Source organism: Cyprinodon tularosa, unplaced genomic scaffold (genome assembly GCF_016077235.1).
Source record: "Cyprinodon tularosa strain WSP-4 unplaced genomic scaffold, ASM1607723v1 ctg910, whole genome shotgun sequence".
Classification (NCBI taxonomy): Eukaryota; Metazoa; Chordata; class Actinopteri; order Cyprinodontiformes; family Cyprinodontidae; genus Cyprinodon; species Cyprinodon tularosa.
In genome coordinates this window covers 142520-160343 of record NW_024039686.1, presented here as the reverse complement: position 1 = coordinate 160343, position 17824 = coordinate 142520, and the positions used below count along the sequence as shown (strand labels likewise).

Genomic DNA, 17824 nt, shown 5'->3' with positions numbered 1-17824 from the left:
GTTGAACTGTAAAGTGCCTTGAGATGACATGTGTTGTGATTTGGCGCTATAGAAATAAACTGAATTTAATTGCTTCTAGATCTCACTGAGGGACAGGGGCTCCATTTGTAAGGGGTATGCAATTGATTGGTAACTTGCTTTATTAAGGACCAATCAACCTTGACAATCCCTGGAGACCAGATCTGCAACACTTAGTGTTATTTGTAAAAAGTAAATTCACAAAATATTAAAATTAAATCATTTTCTTCTGCTTTAGAGCTGTGCGCTCTGTGTGACATATTTTCCCAGGTAGATAGGATGTAATTGGTGGCTTTAAGGCGTTCCCTTCCATCCAGTCCCAAGCAAAGAGGCACACCTGGTTTCCCTCGCGCTGCAGACGTGAGAGCAGCTGTGGGTGTCGGCAGGTGGAGCTCCTCCATCCCACTCAGACCTCCAGCAGGGTCCAGGACTGCCTCCCAGAAACGCGCTCATCCACTCGCTCCGTAACACGCTCAGACCTCGCCCGCCCGCACGTGGATCCGGGCGGAGATCCACAGAGTTAAGAGCGCGACGCGGCGCGCGCGCAGCGGACAGGCTCGTGCCATCTCCGCCGCTTTTATTTGTTGTTTTTCTTTTATTTGCATCGTGTTTGTAAAATGGGATTCTGACAGCTGCAGGGCTGCCGGCGCCGTCGGCTCCTCCTGAGCGGAAAATGAAGCGTCTCTGTCGGAGGCTGGCGGTGGCCGTGGCGGTGCTGGTGTGGCTGGGAGCGCTGGTTTACCTGCTGGTGCTGAGTCGGAGGAAGTTACCGGAGCTCGGTGCGGGAGCAGGAGGAGCAGCAGGAGCAGGAGGAGGTGCAGAGACTGGGAACGAGCAGGTGAAGGACAGACACCATCCATCCAGCAGCTCCACTCTGTTTGTTTGGGAGAAGTTTCTCCACATGTTTGTTTTTAGTCGTTTCCTGATGTTTGACACAACTTTATGTCAGTGTTTGTTGAGTTTAAGGTAAAATATTCACAGAACTCATGAAATAGAAATGCATTTAGAATTTCATTATAAGGAAACTTGCAGTTTATTACGGAAGAGGATTAGGGCCACTGGAAAAAAAAAAAGTTAACTGATTTTATTTCAGTTTAGTATTGGAAAAAAGTCAGAATTCTGACTTTGTTTCTCTCTTTTTTTCTCAGAAATCTAAATTTAATCTCAGAATTCTGACTTTTTTTCTCAGAATTCTTTCTTTTTTTCTCAGAATTCTGACTTTTCCCCATACTAAACTGAAATAAAATTAAAAAATCAGTTAACTGTTTTTTTCCCAGTGGCCCTAATCCTCTTCCGTAGTTTATAATTATTACAGTTGATGCAAAACTAAGAACCTGATAGAAACTAAGAAAGAGTTCAGCTTACTCTTTTATTGTGTCCTTTTTTAGAGGGCAGTTTATTTAACTGCAAATTGCATTTTTACTTTCAGTAAAGTAAAGGTCCCCTAATGTGTGGTGCTTAAAGTAATTGGTCTCATAAAACTCAAGGACTAGATGTAAAGCAAACATCCCACAAAGATCCTCTTCAGCTCAGATCGCTCCCACAGTCTGCTTGCTTTCAGTCCCTTTTATATTCTGATTTGATTCAGTTTTATTACACTTTTTCACTTTATTTTCACTTTAGGAATCTTCAGCTCTTATGAACTTCCCTTATTGTCCATACAGGGACACTTTCTGTCAAAGTTTATTAGTAACCTGTGGAAGATGACCAGATTTTATATCTCTGGACTGCAGGCTTTCCTCTCAGCTTCTTGCTCTGATCTCCTTCATTTTACCTTTTATTTGGAAGTTTTTTAGGAATCTCTGATTAAACTAAGATTCAGAGAACAATATATACTTTAAATAATGAAAAAAAAGCAATGCCTGAATCTGTAGAATCGTAGAAATAAACACTGTTTGTATGAAAAGGAAGCTAAAGATAATATATTTTATTGATGTTTCAGTGAGTTGTTTAGTTTCTGCTCATTGGAGCTAAAATCTCAGACCTTTAAGTTTCTCTGCTTTCCATCAGAAGCTGAGTTGCATTTAAAGAACATCTCCAACAGAGAGATGAAAGGATTTTAATAGAAAGGCATTTTTATTGATGTTTGTGTGGAAAGGATGCTGCACATTCATCTGGGATCATCAGTCTTTGTCTTTTTTTGTCGTTGTTCTGGTAAAAGCATGAATTTACAGACCAAATAAATGCTGCAGAGAGCTGCATATTCTTGTAAGCATCTCTTCAAAAAATAACAGTTTTTGATTTTCAAAGCAGACTTGACGATTTCCCATGCTTTTGAAACTGACAAACTCAAAACTCACAATAATTTGGTTCTCAGACAATCCTTATGTCTGCCTCAAAGGCGATTAACCGTTTCTACTAAATTATCTACTAAATTCTCCTAAAAATATATACAGTTTGTTTTATTTGCATATATTTGTACATTGCATAAAAATAAAAAGACAGGAAAATTAAAATGTTATTGGTTAAAATTTTTTAATAATTAAAAAATTCATAATGTTGGAGTCAACTCTGTTTAAAATAAAGTTGTTTTCTTTGTTTATACATCGTACAAATATATTGGTATGTTTACTCATATTATATCCATTAAATTACATAAATCACAAATTTTGGGGGTAGGTTACAAGTTTTTATCATAATTTTTAATGCAGTAACCATGCAAAGATGGCAGTAACTCCAGAAGACGGATAATACAATTTCTTATATGTTTATGTAAAAATATATATACATTGTATTTGGATGTAGTGATCGGATAAACATTTAATTTCGGCCTCTATTAGATTGTTCCCAGTTTCTCTAACAGTCGCTCGCTGCTCTCCAGGTTATAAGACAGAGCTGTAAATGCAAACTGGGTTCTAATCTGAAGCTTTCACAGAGTTCTGGGCATAGATGCATGCTTTGCTGCGAGAACACCTGCACTGTTTGTTTATATTTCTGTGATGATGTGATGCACTGAAGTGGAAGCTATAAAGAAAGAGTTGTTTCAGGAGGAAATCAGTTTGGATATCTCGTTCTGTAAAGAGCTAAAGCCGCAGCTTTAAACTGTAAAGCCAACTTTTTTATTTTATTTTATTTCCTCACAATCCAGCAGTGGAAAGCTGTCATTAAACTCCACTGAGCCCGGCGCTGTTACAGCTCACAATATTGCCTCAGTTACGTTGGACCCAACCTTGGTGTCAGCATTCAAATTAAGAGCAGTCAGATTTTTATGAGAATATTCCCCTGCTAGCGGTCCGGCTGGATTACCTGTTGGGCGGTGAAATCTAATCCCTTGTTAAGATACCGTCTGTAATGAACCATTCCTTCATGTAAATTGGCCTTTATGCTTCACTACTTCCTGAACTTTAACCAGCTGCTGTTTCCTGTCTTTCATAACCAGATAGACTGATTAATCCAGGTGTGTCTGACCTCAGTAACCATGACAACATTGGTCAAACACACCTTCTCTCACTTCTCATCTGATACTTCTCTTTGGATATTTGCGCTAATCTGATGCTGATCTGATCTCAGAACTCTTGTTTGCTGTAATATTTTCATCGTCACTGTCTTTTTTTAACCCTTTGAAGGCCGATCCAAGAATAAAACGAAACAGAAAATTACTTTTTTTTTTGTTTGAAGTCCTTATTTGGCCTTTTAACCATATATGTAAAAAAGTAAAAACAGAAACACATTTTTGATATTAATAATTTATTACTATGCGATAAGTCAATATTATTTTTTGTGTAGTCTTCTGCGCTCTGTTATCAGGTATATCTGATTGTGTACAATAGGATTTTGAGCAAAGTTTTTACCATTAAATTGTGCAAAAGGTGTCAGACGCAAAACATTTCAGAAACCGTATGTATCAAATATGATACATTTGGCATTACAGGGTTAACGTGATTAGATCTGCCCCATAGATTGGTCCCATTTTTACCCAGTCTAGAATTTTTTTCAATAACAGGACAAATAATATATTAGATTAGTTTAATGTTATCTCAACCCAGAGTTGATGTTTTACATTTAAATAAAATCCCTCTACCTGCTCCCTCTGCTGCTTCTTGATTAGTTTCACAACTAGCAGAGTTAACTGATAACCAAACTCTCTCCAAATCTGGTCTGGAGGAACTAGCAAACATTTCCAGTCCATGAGGGAACTGTCACTATACGATCCGTCCCGGAAGCACGATCCGTTCTGCGCATGCATGAACAGATATATACGGAAGAGGATTAGGGCCACTAAAAAAAAAAAAAGTTACCTGATTTTTTTTTTCTTATTTTAGTATAGTATGGGAAAAAAGTCAGAATTCTGACTTTAATCTCAGAATTCTGACTTATTTCTCAGAATTCTGACTTTTTTTTTTTTTTTTATTGTCATAATTCTGAGATTAAAGTCAGAATTCTGATTTTTTTTTTCCCATGTTAAACTGAAATAAAATTTAAAAATCAGTTATCTCTATTTTTTTTTTTCCAGTGGCCCTGATCCTCTTCCATAGATATACATCTGGGTGTCCATAAATAATGTAATTATGGTACTAAAACTACTTATTTCTATCCTTAACTCACTAAAGAATGCTAATAGACATCTTTAAAAATGTTTTATGACTTTTGTGACACAATTTTGATGTTTTTTACATTTTCTTTGCTAAACAGCTTCTCTGACATCATGGGACATGCTCAGAGCAGTCAGGTAAAACATGATTAAACCATGTTTATCTGCATTTTTAGTTGTTTATTTCTTTACGCACTATGTAAAGAAATAAACAACTAAACTTCTTATCAAGGGGATAAGAAATATGTAATTAATCCTTTACCAGTGACTTTACTATAAATGTTTCATGTAAGTTGTAGCTTTTTCTGAAACCTGCTTGATTAACAGTTATTATGGGCCGTGATTTAAGGATTTTTATTGGAATTTTTAACAGAAGAAAAACTGTGCTCCTGAAATAACCTTCAAAAAGTGAAAAAGAGATGCTGGATTCCACAATGATAGACAATTTCCTTTATTTAATACCATTTTTTCAAATATATAAACCTTTATCAACTTCATCAACATCAAAAGTTATTAGTTCTTTTATAGAAAAGGTAATCAGCAGTTTAAAAATGATCCATAATCATGTCTGTCTTGTTTCTTCTCCATCTTTTCAGAGTTTTCCACAGAGGTTCAAGGCTTATATTGTGTTTTGAGATTTCCGGTTTAGAATGAAGTTAAAATGTTATGAACCATAAAGGAACTCTGTCTGATCCAACACGTACTCTCACATTAGTGCTGCACAATAAGCTCCAAGTTTATCATCATCCCTTCACGTAAAATGCATGTTGCGAAAAACTGCCTGTACTGCAATACATTTTTTTTGTTGGATATTAAAGCATGCCGCATACAGGCTCTGTGTGCCTGCAATATATTTGGTGAAACTTGTTTAACGCAGCATAAAAATGTTTTACAAGAAATGGAGGCTGTAAAGCGGGGAAGTCATTAAGAAAATCCAACCGAGCAGATGTCGCCCAAAAGGCAACTTTTTGAAATGAAATACATTCATTCAATGTTTTCTAGTTAATGGATAAACGGCTCAGTTTCTGGGGTCCATGTTTGCTGGAAGCTCAAACCAGGAAGTGTGTCTGTTTGTGTCCTCGAGCAGAAAAACAAGTCACATCTTTAACATTTGTCATTTTTTGATAGCTTAATTGTTTTATTATTTAATTCAAGTCATAATTTGATCACAACTTTCACCAGTATATTGGAATATTGCATGTTTCCTTTTGTCTTGCTGCTCTAAATACAAATGTTTAATGAATCCATTGATGGTGGGCTTCAGCTGGTTGGGATAATGACATCCTCAGTCTGATTCTGGATCTCTGAACCATTCCGTCTGTTTTTGAGGCTTGTTTGAGCAGAACTTGTATTTAGATTCATTATCTGTTAATCTCACTGTAAATTGACCCAAACTAAATTCTCTGCTGATTGTCTCAGTTGCAAATCGATCTAATCTAATCTGTCAATTATTTTTAGATTAATCGATTAATAATCGGATAGCCAAAGGTTCCTTAAAGAAGACTTTTTCTTCTGGATAGAGCATATTGACAGATGAAAAAGTTTGTTTTATCTTAAATGCAAAATGTTTACCTGGTTTTTTACAATCTTGATATATTTACTGCTCTAAATGAGTTGCTATGTCAGCTAAAACTATGTTAACGAGCCTCTACACTCCAGTTAACAATTGATTTCTAAACAAGTTGATGATTATTTTAATAATCGATTAATCACAGTTAATCTGATTACTTGTTTCAGCCCTTGCTGCAACTAACAAATTTTTTGCAAATCGATTAATCTGTTGATTATTTTTTGATTAATTGATTAATAATTGGATAGCCAAAGGTTACTTAAAGAAGACTTTTTATAACATTAAACCAGGTGAAACTAAAACTTTTCCGTTTGAGGAGTTCTGGATAGAGCATATTAACAGATGAAAGTTTGTTTTAACTTAAATGCAAAATTGTTACATATTTTTTTACAATCTTGATATTTTTACTGCTCTAAATGGGTTGCTATGTCAGCTAAAGCTATGTTAACGAGCCTCTACACTCCAGTTAACAATTGATTTCTATATAAATTAACAATTATTTTTAATAATCGATTAATCCCAATTAATCTGATTAGTTGTTTCAGCCCTTGCTGCAACTAATTTTTTGCAAATCGATTAATCTCTTGATTATTTTTTCGATTAATTGATTAATAATCGGATAGCCAAAGGTTCCTTAAAGAAGACTTTTTACAAAATTAAGCCAGGTGAAACTAAAACTTTTCCATTTTAGGAGTTCTGGATAGAGCATATTGACAGATGAAAGTTTGTTTTATCTTAAATGCAAAATGTTTACATATTTTTTTACAATCTTGATATAATTACTGCTCTAAATGAGTTGCTATGTCAGCTAAAGCTATGTTAATGAGCCTCTACACTCCAGTTAACAATTGATTTCTATATAAGTTAGCAATTATTTTTAATAATCGATTAATCACAATTAATCTGATTACTTATTTCAGCCCTTGCTGCAACTAACACATTTTTTGCAAATCGATTAATGTGTTGATTATTTTTTCGATTAATTGATTAATAATTGGAAAGCCAAAGGTTCCTTAAAGAAGACTTTTTATAACATTAAACCAGGTGAAACTAAAACTTTTCCATTTTAGGAATTCAGGGTAGAGCATATTGACAGATGAAAAAAATATATATATGTTTTATTTTAAATGATAATTCTATTATCTATTAATTTTTTTTTATTTTGATATAATTCCTGCCCTGTGTGGGTCACTCTGTCAGCCAAAAGCACGTTTTACAGTCTCTATACTCCAGTTAACGATTAATCTAATACTAAATTAGTTGACAATTATTTCAGTAATCAATTTATAACAAATAATCCCAGTTAATCCGATTATTTGTTTCAGCTCTCAGTTTGAAACTTGAAGTGAAAATAAACTTCTTTTGTTGGAGAGATAGAAACAGATATAAAATGCTTTGGTTGATCACGAACAGAAAGAAAAGGAGGAAAACAATCTTGTTTGGATTGTTCTGGAAGGTTTGTGCTAATGAGGGAATCTCTGCAGCAGAGTCTCGTTGTGCGTGGATGTGGATGAATGGATGTTTTGAAGTCACTACACACGTGCCTTAATGCATTTCTGCTAATACTCTACCAGACACAGAGCTGCCAACTTAATCCCACAGAATTTCACAGCCGTTGTGAAGCTGTGGGATCCGTCGGCAGGTAACGACGGCCTCCTGTGATCCTCACTTGAGCAAACTGTCTGCTCCTGTTACGGAAATAACATGATTAATTGGGATTTATCTGGTGGGAGGGCTCATTACTAGAATACATGTTCAAACTGGGGTTGGAGACGCTTTGAACCGGAACTGAACGTTTCTCTGAATCTTTGGATGACTGACCGCTGCGTTGCTTCTTGGTCTTATTTCTCCAAATGCTTCATAGTTTAGATGTACTGCAGCTGCTGTCAGCTAAATATAACCAACATCTGATGGTGAACAAGCTTTGTTTTATCACTTTTCATGAATAAAGTTAGATTTTTCCCATATATTATTAAACTCTTTAAGCTGAAACATTTAGAAACTGTTAAAAACAACCCAGAAGATATAAAAAAAATAAATAAAAATAGAAAATGAGACCAATTATAAGTCCTTTTAAAACTTTTTTCATTCATCCTGTTTCATTCACCTTGAAAACAAACAAATCTATAAGGGAGGGGGTACAAAAGAATAAAGAAACTACTCTTGTCTGTCTGTAGACGAATGAAATCCATGAACTACACTTTGATGGAGGCTTCTTTTGATTAATATTTATGATTTTATTGACTTTTCTTAAAGTAGATAAGGGAGGTGAATCAAGAGCATGATGCTGCCACCACCATGCTTTACTATGGCAACTTTTGGCTTAACTACAGCTGAAAGTTCATGTTTGCTTCAGTGGATCAAATTACTTTGTCATTGATGTCTTAAGAGATTCAGCAGGATGTTTTGTCTTTTAGCTCGACTCCTTAGCCTCAGACAAATGGATGATATTAATTGTACAAGGAGTAGGGCTGAATGATTTAACCAAAAATCAAAATTGTCATTTTATTTTGATTTCCCTTTGCACTAATCACAAGCTTGCAGGTGTTTAAGTTTAGGGTTTCGGTTGCCTTAAAAGTTTGCTGGTGCAGAGTCCCCTGTTGCAGGACTTTACGGTAACCTTTATGTGTAAAAGTGCTTACTTCTACTTGCATGCATGCATCTGCATGCTAGCTGCAATTTTCTCTTCATTTCTGCGCAGCAGCAAACCCACTTTAAATACATCACTGCCACCTAAATGGTTGCAGAGAGACATTTTGTGTCTTACACGTGTTAAATGTAATGTGGCTAAAATTGCGTGCCTCTGCAATTTGAAGGTTTAATTTTGTTAAATTGCTATTTTATTTCAAATGCAATTAATTGCCTACAACACAATGAGGAGTCACTGCAAAAATAGGCTTTTAAAATTTTTAAATAATAGATTCATTGATAATTTGAAAGGTATTGGCCTCTTAGATTTATTGTTAGTACATTGATTAAACCTGTTTGCCTCTAATAATGAAGACATCACCTTTACTTTGAAATTCATATAAAGCTGATAACTTTTTTAAAACCCAGTATGTTGAATGAGAGATGGCCCGGCGTCTTTTTGGCATTTTCCCAGATAGTTCCTGAAGTCGGTATTATCTGAAGAAAGTTAAAATTCCCTCGTGAAAAAGTTAACAACAAAATTAACAAAACTGCAAATGAAGAACATTTGAAGAATTGAAATTACCTATTTTTGCTGGACTCTAAATAAAAAGCCAGAAGAAAATATTTTCCTTTGAAATATTTTCTTAAACTTTCTGCATTAGTTTATCTTTTTTAAAGCACTAATATGAGTTAACCCTGTAATGCCAAATGTATCATATTTGATATTATTATTATTGTTTGTGATTTCAGGTCAAACATTCAAAGAGATTTTAGAGTCTTTGTCTTTTGGAATTTAAGCAATACTATTTAGGTTAGTCTATGGATTTATGGGGAAGTTGTGGTGAAAACTGCACCACACCAGTCCGCTCCAGTTCATTTGGTGGCAGTAATAAGAAACTTAAGGCCAAACATGCAAATTGTGGTGAAGTTCTGTCATTTCCTAACAAAGCAAACAACAAAGCATTTTTTAAATCTGAATCTTTTGTGAATTTTAAAAACATGACAACAAAATGCAGATTTTGTAAATGTGCGGAAGTTCAAACACTGCAAGAGAAGGTCCTTGGATGATAGTTGGTCTGCACATAACCAAACATCTTGACAATCTGTCGATGTTCAGAAAGTGCTTCTTCCAGATCAGGACATTTTTATTCGAGAAAATATAGATTTTTTTATTTTATTTTTTATTCCAGGTAAAGGTTAAAAGCATCTAAAATGCTGAAATTGCTCCTTTTTAGGTGTTTTTGTTGTTGCTGTTTATTTAATTAGATCTTTTTAAAAGTATTATTTATTCTAAAATAAAAACAAACAAACAAAAAAATAAAATAAAATACCTTTGCAGTGTCATGGTTGTGCTTTAACCTCTTAACATCCACCTCATTTTGGGTAATCCTCGCCTATTTTGCATACCCAGATGGAAAAGCAAATAACTTAGGAACTGTAATCCCAAATTACATGTGCAATACATTATTTGAAAGCTAACACCCTCTAGTTTTCTAATATATAAAATGTAAAATTGGGTGAGTAGAACACAGACCAAGCTTTATCAGTTCAAACATGACTCAAAGTTGTTGTTTTTTATTCTCGAAAATGATAGGTCTTTTTTTAACAGCAGTAATAAAGACATTCTTGAGAAAAAGCAGGTTTTAATGCATTATATGTGTTCTACACCATGTCAACTACAAATGTAGAAAATTCCAGACCTCTAGCTATAACAGTTCCAGAGCTGTGGGGCTATGAACTTTTGGTGTCAGCTTGGAGCTGCGCGCAATGGCTCCACCTGCTGGTAAAAAATTTTACCCGTGGAATTTTATGCATTCTGAATTATTATCCCAACTTAAGGTCCACCAGGTCGCCGGCGACTTAGTAGGTTTTAAGAGGTTAAAGATGACTAATTGACAGGAACTGAATGGAAACGGTCAAACTTTCCCAGCCAGCTGCTCTGTGCAGCTTCAGTGATGATCTCATTGGTTCTTATGATCAGACACCGAGTCCTGGGAACCATCTACCTTCCTTCTTTGTCACTGCACTTAAAAACTGGTAACTGACATCATTTATTTTTTTGTTTTGTTTTTAATCTTTAAAGTGTTGAATCTCATTGGAATTCTATCTGCAAACCAGATGTTTACCATCTCTGACTTGTCTACAGGTTTCTGTCCGTCCTTCCCTAAAAAAACATGATCGATGCTCCAATCACTGTGCTCGCCTTGTGTATCACAACGCCCAGCCGCTCCACAATAGGACAGGACACAAACACAATAGGCCTCGCACTACACTAAGTGACACAATTACACACATACACAAACTGGAGGCGCATTCGCAGTTGAAATTATTCATTTCCCCGTATGAAATGCGGTTATTGTTCCTCTCTCCTTCCCTCTCCCTATCAGGAGGTATTCACATGGACAAGAGGAGAGGGAAATGAGTTTTCAGAGGAGCTATAACCAGCTCCCAGGGTGGGAATAATGCTAATAATGTTTTATATGAAGCTTGTAGAGCAGTGGGGCACCAGGTTGGCTAACTAAACTGGCTCCTGGCTCTGAGGGCGTTATTTGTGTAAAAGTCTTATCAGATGGGTAACAAACCTTTTTCCAAAGGTTCAGGGGCCGATAAATCACTGGAGTCAACTGATAGTTTGCCCTCTTTTACTGAACCTAAACCTTACAGCTTGGAAAAAAGGAAAAAATAAAATATTTGTTGACTTGTTTAAATATTAAAGTTCTTTTTTCCCCTCTGTGTTAAGCTTCTTGCTCCAAGGAAGTGATATTTTTATGTTTTTAAAATAAGTTTAATTTAAACTCCAGAAAGGGTCTGATTTTGATCACATTTTTTTTTTCCAGAAATCAGAGCTGTAGATCAAACGTATCAAGCATATTTTTAAAAAAAAGAAGCATTTCACCAAATTCCACAAAAGGTAAAAAAAAAAAAAAAAAACTACTGGACTTTATTTCCAAGTTTGAAGATGTTTCGGTTCTCATCAAGGAAGCTTTTTCATTTCAAAATGTCAGAAAAAGCGTTGAGTTTCTGGCTTTATAGAGTGGACCAAAAGCAAAGTCTTGACTTAGAAAAGATGCAAATTGAACCATGAAATTTTTGCACAAAGAAGACAGGTGGTTTAAGAGGGGCGTGAAGGAAGCCATTTATGTTAAAAAAGAAAAAAACAACCATAAACAGAGGGGGTGGCTTACAAAAACCTACCATTAAGCAATTGAATTGATTCCTTCTGGCTATCATCGCAACCCCAACCCTCATAGAGGGGAACAGAAGACCTCGCCTGTTCAGCCAGGCCAACAATTCCCTCTTATGACCCCCCCTTTCAGAGACATAGACAGGTATTGCAGGCTAAGAAAGAACTCAAATGACCCCTATTCCAAAAGGGGCGGACCCATTCGTCCGGTTCAATTTGCATGTTTTCTAAGCCAAAACAAGGCTTGTTTTTGGTCCATGCATTGAGCTCATCGCTAATTCTGACATTTTGAATTGAGAAAGCTTCCTGAATGGGAAGCATAATGTCTTCAAACTTGGAAACCAAGTCCAGTGGATTGGTTTTTTTTTTACTTTTTTGGAAAGACTACAACCTGGATGACTGATAATCTTTACCAGCATTTCACCAAATATATCATTAATGATAAATTTCAAATTCTTTGACCTCTTCTTCTCATTAAATGACGGTTGGTGAACAACCTTAACACCCAACTGCTCATGAGTGTAACAGCTTCATCAGAGGTTGTAGATTCATTCTTGTAATTTTGGATTTGTACTCATGTTTTTGCAAAACTGCAACTTATTAATAATTATTATTTGTAACTTCTGAACACATATATACTGACAAAAAACAACAATAAATCTTAAATTTACAAATTTAAAGAACACTTACGTTTTTATTGACCTTAATTTACCCCATACAATTTTAATTTAGTTATATTATTTCAATCTATTGTGAATCCGCCCGGCATTTTTTGCATTTAATATCTGATTACTGTATAAATACCTTTTCATGATGAGCTTTCAGTGCATTTTATAACTGGGTCAGAAAAGACCTGGAGATCAGTATCGCAATATTTTACCCACCTTTTAAAATGAAATGTATCGATAAAAAAATAAAAAAGCAAGTTCCTTATATGTTGATCAGAATCTATGCTGATTCTGGTTTGATTCAGTCCATCTCTTCTACTGTGACTGCCTGAAGTACAGAAACAGTGCTGTGCTGCACAGCAAAAGGGCTCCATGGCGCCATCTACTAGAGCAGTGGTGCAGATGAAACCCATTATCCCTCATTGTTTTAGGTAAAAATGTCGTTTTTAAGTCGATACTAGGAACTGAAAGATCTATATTATATTGGGCAGCCGAAAATCTGATTTTTCCCCACATCCCTATGGGATAGATTGTTTATATACATTTAACTAGAGTAGTGTGAACAGGTTTAAATAGGAGTACATCTAGTACTGACCGTTTCAAGGTAGTTTAGAAAAACTGTGATCATTTTTAGAGCAGCTAATAGTTTAAATATTATTTCTGTTCTTAAAACTAATGCATTTTCCTTTTATTTGCAAAGTTGAGTAAGAATATTAGAATAAGGTGATTATCTAAGTCCAATTTTCTAATTTCAACTACTTAATAACTTATTTCCTATTGGCTTGTAATTTTATTTAACAGCTCAAATTAAGGAAAATTTGCTTATATTTCAAGAAATTCTACCTTATGTTTAGATCCATTTTTGCTGTGTACTGCTGCTTCCATAGAACTGGAAACATTTAATGCCCAAGTTTTCTTTTTTTTAAATGGTCCAGGATCGGCTGGATGAAATGACCCAAACCGCTAATATAATCTCTATTTCTCTTGATAAAATTTATTTCAGATATCGATATAAACGATATGAAAACAGTGGGAAGACCCGTAGAAATGCCCAGATAGATGCCTGTTTTGAAAATAAGAAAATCTAAGAAGCTCTCTCAATAAAAGATAAGAGATACTTGTTGAAAAAAATTTAACTATTTATATTTGTAGCTACAAGCTCAGCAAATAAAATGCACATTTACTTCATATTTCAGTTCATGGCTTCTTGGCTTTTTCAGTTTACCTGTTATTACCTCGATTATTTTTTTTAATAACTTAGATGTGTTTAGGAAGACAAACACACCTCAGCCTTAAACACTATGTTTACAAATCACTATAATAAGATAGGAAAACAACTCATAATCAGGTCTGGAAATGCAAACTAGGTCCTCAGTCAAATCTAAAACATCTAACCCTTATTGACATCATTAAAAAAACCTCTTGTTAAGATCCTGGGCACGGCTCCTCCCCTGCTCTACTGTTGACCTGTGTTGTTTTGGTTGTTAATAAATGCTCAGTTTACTTTTCACTTCTCATCTAGATATTGACGACATAAGTAACATTTTTCTTGCACAAACTGCTATTGTTTAAGACCCTCATGCTGTCCACATCATTCATCAGAGGCTAAAATCAGAGTATCTGCAATTATGTTGTTTTCCAGGTACAGGTCATCCAAAACGGGGGTTTGGTCACCTTATCATAGACGCTAAGCTCAAACCTACTGTGTTATAGCTTAGCCCAGGGGTCACCAACATGGTGCCCGTGGGCACCAAGGGGCCCTCGAGGACCACAAGGGGTGCCCTTAGAGTCTTCTGAAAATACTCAACAGTGAGCTACGTTTGAAATTTCACTGTATTCTGTTGCTCTTCTTTTTTTAATTGGGTTATAGAACATTTTATCATTTAATCATATATGACATTTAAGCATTTATAGAGATTTCAAAATGAAAATGTCTAAAAGAAAATTATAAATTTAAAGAAATGATTAAGATATGTATATAATATATGAAATTTAGGTGAACAATGACCCTTGCCATTCATAGGTCAATATTGGTAGCCCTTCCTGTGACTCAGTGCCCCTGAATTAGCCCTCAGCTGTAAAAAGGTTGGTGACCGCTGGCTTAGCCTGTCGCTGAGCACAGCTTACTGTGCGGCAATGCATTTTTGCACCATGTTTTGTTTTGTTTTTTTCTACACTGTTTACATTTGATTACTGCTGCACTTTATGTTATGGAAATGTTTATTTCACTGCGAAGCTGCTGCTCATTCACTGTCTGAAAGCTGTACTAAACAAAATTTATTGAAATAAAAAGATGTCTAAGTCTAAGTTACTGCTGCACCAACAGGCTTAGTGTCTGTGGTGTTTTACCTCTTTCTGTTCAACTTTAAAAAGATGCTCCCTAAACGTCACTCAGTGACAAACTATAGACTGTAATGTGTATCAAAATAGTTGAAATTTGTTTAAAAGTCGCACCACAGACAAGCATTGATATTAAATTATTTGGCCGCCCTTGTCCAGGATAAAAAAAACAGACATGTTTGATCTGTAATGCAACTTAACAGGAAGGTTCCTGATTTATATTTAGGAACCTTCTGATTGTACCACATCATCAACATGTATGGAAATCCTCTCTGTTTTTGACTTGGGGCTGCATGAAGGGGGAGTGGTGGCCTAGTGGTTGGAGCATAGAGCTTAAAATTTAAGTTCGAGACCCACTCCCACAGACTGCAACTCTAGGTCCCTGAGCAAAAGACCCTTAACCCCAAGGGGATGGGTTAAATGCAGAGAGTGAAGTTTGTTGCGCTGTACTTGTAACAGTGTAATCACAATAAAACACTGTAAAAACATTTCTGAATGAAGATTGCACCTAATCTCTTCACCTGCATGGTCTGTAATCTCAAACTTAACAAATGTGTATGGTGGTTTGTAAAAAAGTATGGATGCAGAGTTCTGCCGTTGCTTCATTTTAGATGAACAGCTTGTTCAGGTGTGCATTCTGCTCTGGTTTAAGTTGAGGCTCCCTTGCATTGCAGTATAATAGTGAAATGCTGGTCTATCCAAAGAGCAGAGGGTTCATGCTACCTCTCACTGTGGACACTTAAATGTTGGACTGCAATAAAATAGAACATTGTGAAAATTACAGATAAGTAAGTGAGGTGTTTTAGAACTGCATTGATTTCTTGTTTTGCTCCTGCAGGTTTCAGCTAAATGAACAGACTGTTGCTGGTATATTACACACAGACAGCCAATTTGCAATCACTGTGCCATTCCTGCACCAGCAACTGTGCTTCCCACAAAAGCATAAGGAAGGGGTGTTTTGCATTTTTAGCCTTGCTCATTCTTTCATCCTTTATAAATGATTCTGTCAACTCAAAAAAAAAAAAAAAAAACTGATAGGATTTCCATAAATGTTGAGGATGTGATATAATCAAACATTTTGACTGCAGAATTGCTTGCATTTGTCTCCTATGCATCAGATAAACAAGGAAGGGCTCAAAGAAGGGTCTGTTCTATTTGAATGAAAACAATATTTTACCTTTTATATTCTGAACCAACGTTTTTAGTTGTGGTTTTACTAAGGGCAGTGAAAGGAAAACTGCTCCGTCCTGGAACAAGACACAGTCTCTTCTTCGCAAATCTCTTTGACACTTTACCTCAGTCATCCAGGTTCCAGCAGCTAATTTTTTGGCTGGGGTGCATTCACTAGATATCTGTGGCAGAGGCATAATATTTTCATTTTCACAGGGGTGGCCAGACAGGGACCAATGTACACTCCAGGTTCGCCAGAAACTGCCAGAAACTGAGCAGTTCTTTAACTTAGAAGATTCTTAGATGAACAGGAGAGAAACGTAACTTTCTCTTTTTCTGTGTAAAACACAAAACTAGTCCTGAAAAGAGCAAGAATCCTGCACGTTTCATCTAGTCAGGTTATTATTATTTTTTTTAATTATGCATAAATAATTCACTCTGGTTGCATGCAACGTTTTAGTGAAGAATCCTGGCATAAAAACTTTGTCTTGAGCAGTAAATACACTGATGCATAACAGCACATAAGCAAAGTGGCTACACGTGTCACAGCTTTCTGTTTAAAATAGTAAAATTATTTACACTGGTCGCATAATATGCTCGTTCAACGCCCTATGAGCATAGATACGCGATGCTGTTCCTGATTTTGGGGTTAGGGCTAGGAAGAAACACAACATCCGGTTTCATAGTTCATTTCATGCCATTTGTTCTAACGAGATGATACCAAACGCCTACAGCAATTATTGTAATCCAAAATAAATGAAGGCAAATGTGGAACTCCCAGCTTAGTTGGGATAAAAAGGAAAGTTCAAGATCACGTGTAAAAAGGCGCAAGAAGACGTTTGATTTCAAGATGGTTGAAAGTTAGGATATGCTGCGAAATCTCTCAGACTGTTGGAATGACTGAAGCTTGAGCTAAAGCTTTTGTTCTAGGCGTATAATGTTACTATGCTGATGAAGGTTCTCAGTCATCCCGGTCATAGTCATTCCCGGCTGGAGCGGGTAGATCCCTCATCACAGAGGAACGAGGGACCTACCCGCTCCAGCCGGTGAACAATACCTCCTTAAGGACGACTCTTAACAATCATAGACAGGTTTCAGGTATTACAGGAGACAATCCCCCCCCTATAACGACTGACCCTCAGAATCATAGAGAGGTTTCAGATATTACAGGCTAACAATGGAACCAAACAACCCATTCATCGGTTACCATTTGCATGTTTCCAAGTGATACAAGGCTTTGTCTATATAAGACTCAAACTCAATGCAGATCCAGACATTTGAATTGAGAAAGCTTCCTGAAGAGGTGGCGAAACGTCTTCAAATCTTGGAAACCAAGTCCAGTGGATATTTTTTTAATTTTTACGGAATAATGTGACTATTTACCTCTAATGTTAGAATATGTTAATAATTCCTTTCTTTTGTTAGTTTGTGGTTAATATGATAACAATTAGTGTTGCAAAGATACCAATACCAGTATCGGGCCCCAATCCAGCACTAAAATGATGGTATCGGTATCGGCGAGTATCAACAAATAGGACACCGATACCATTTTGAGAACCAAAAGTTTATTCAACTACTGTCACTGATTCCAGGTAGGCAATAAAAAGTTCTACTAGATTCACTTTGTTTTAGTCTGTTTTTCTGCTTCACAAAGGTAGGCAGCAGCTTGACAAAGCCATGATGGCAACTATTCTACATTCAAGTACCGTATT

General features: G+C 35.9%; 1 protein-coding gene across 1 annotated transcript in view; it reads left to right on the top strand.

Moving 5' to 3' along the window:
- Positions 1–359: 359 nt before the first annotated feature.
- The window catches only part of LOC119776132 (polypeptide N-acetylgalactosaminyltransferase 14-like), a 76938-nt gene continuing 59473 nt past the window's right edge, over positions 360–17824 (top strand). Inside the window, exon 1 of the mRNA XM_038274403.1 lies at positions 360–856. Coding sequence (XP_038130331.1) covers positions 692–856 — 165 coding nt within the window. The 5' untranslated portion in view covers positions 360–691. The remainder of the gene's footprint in view (positions 857–17824) is intronic.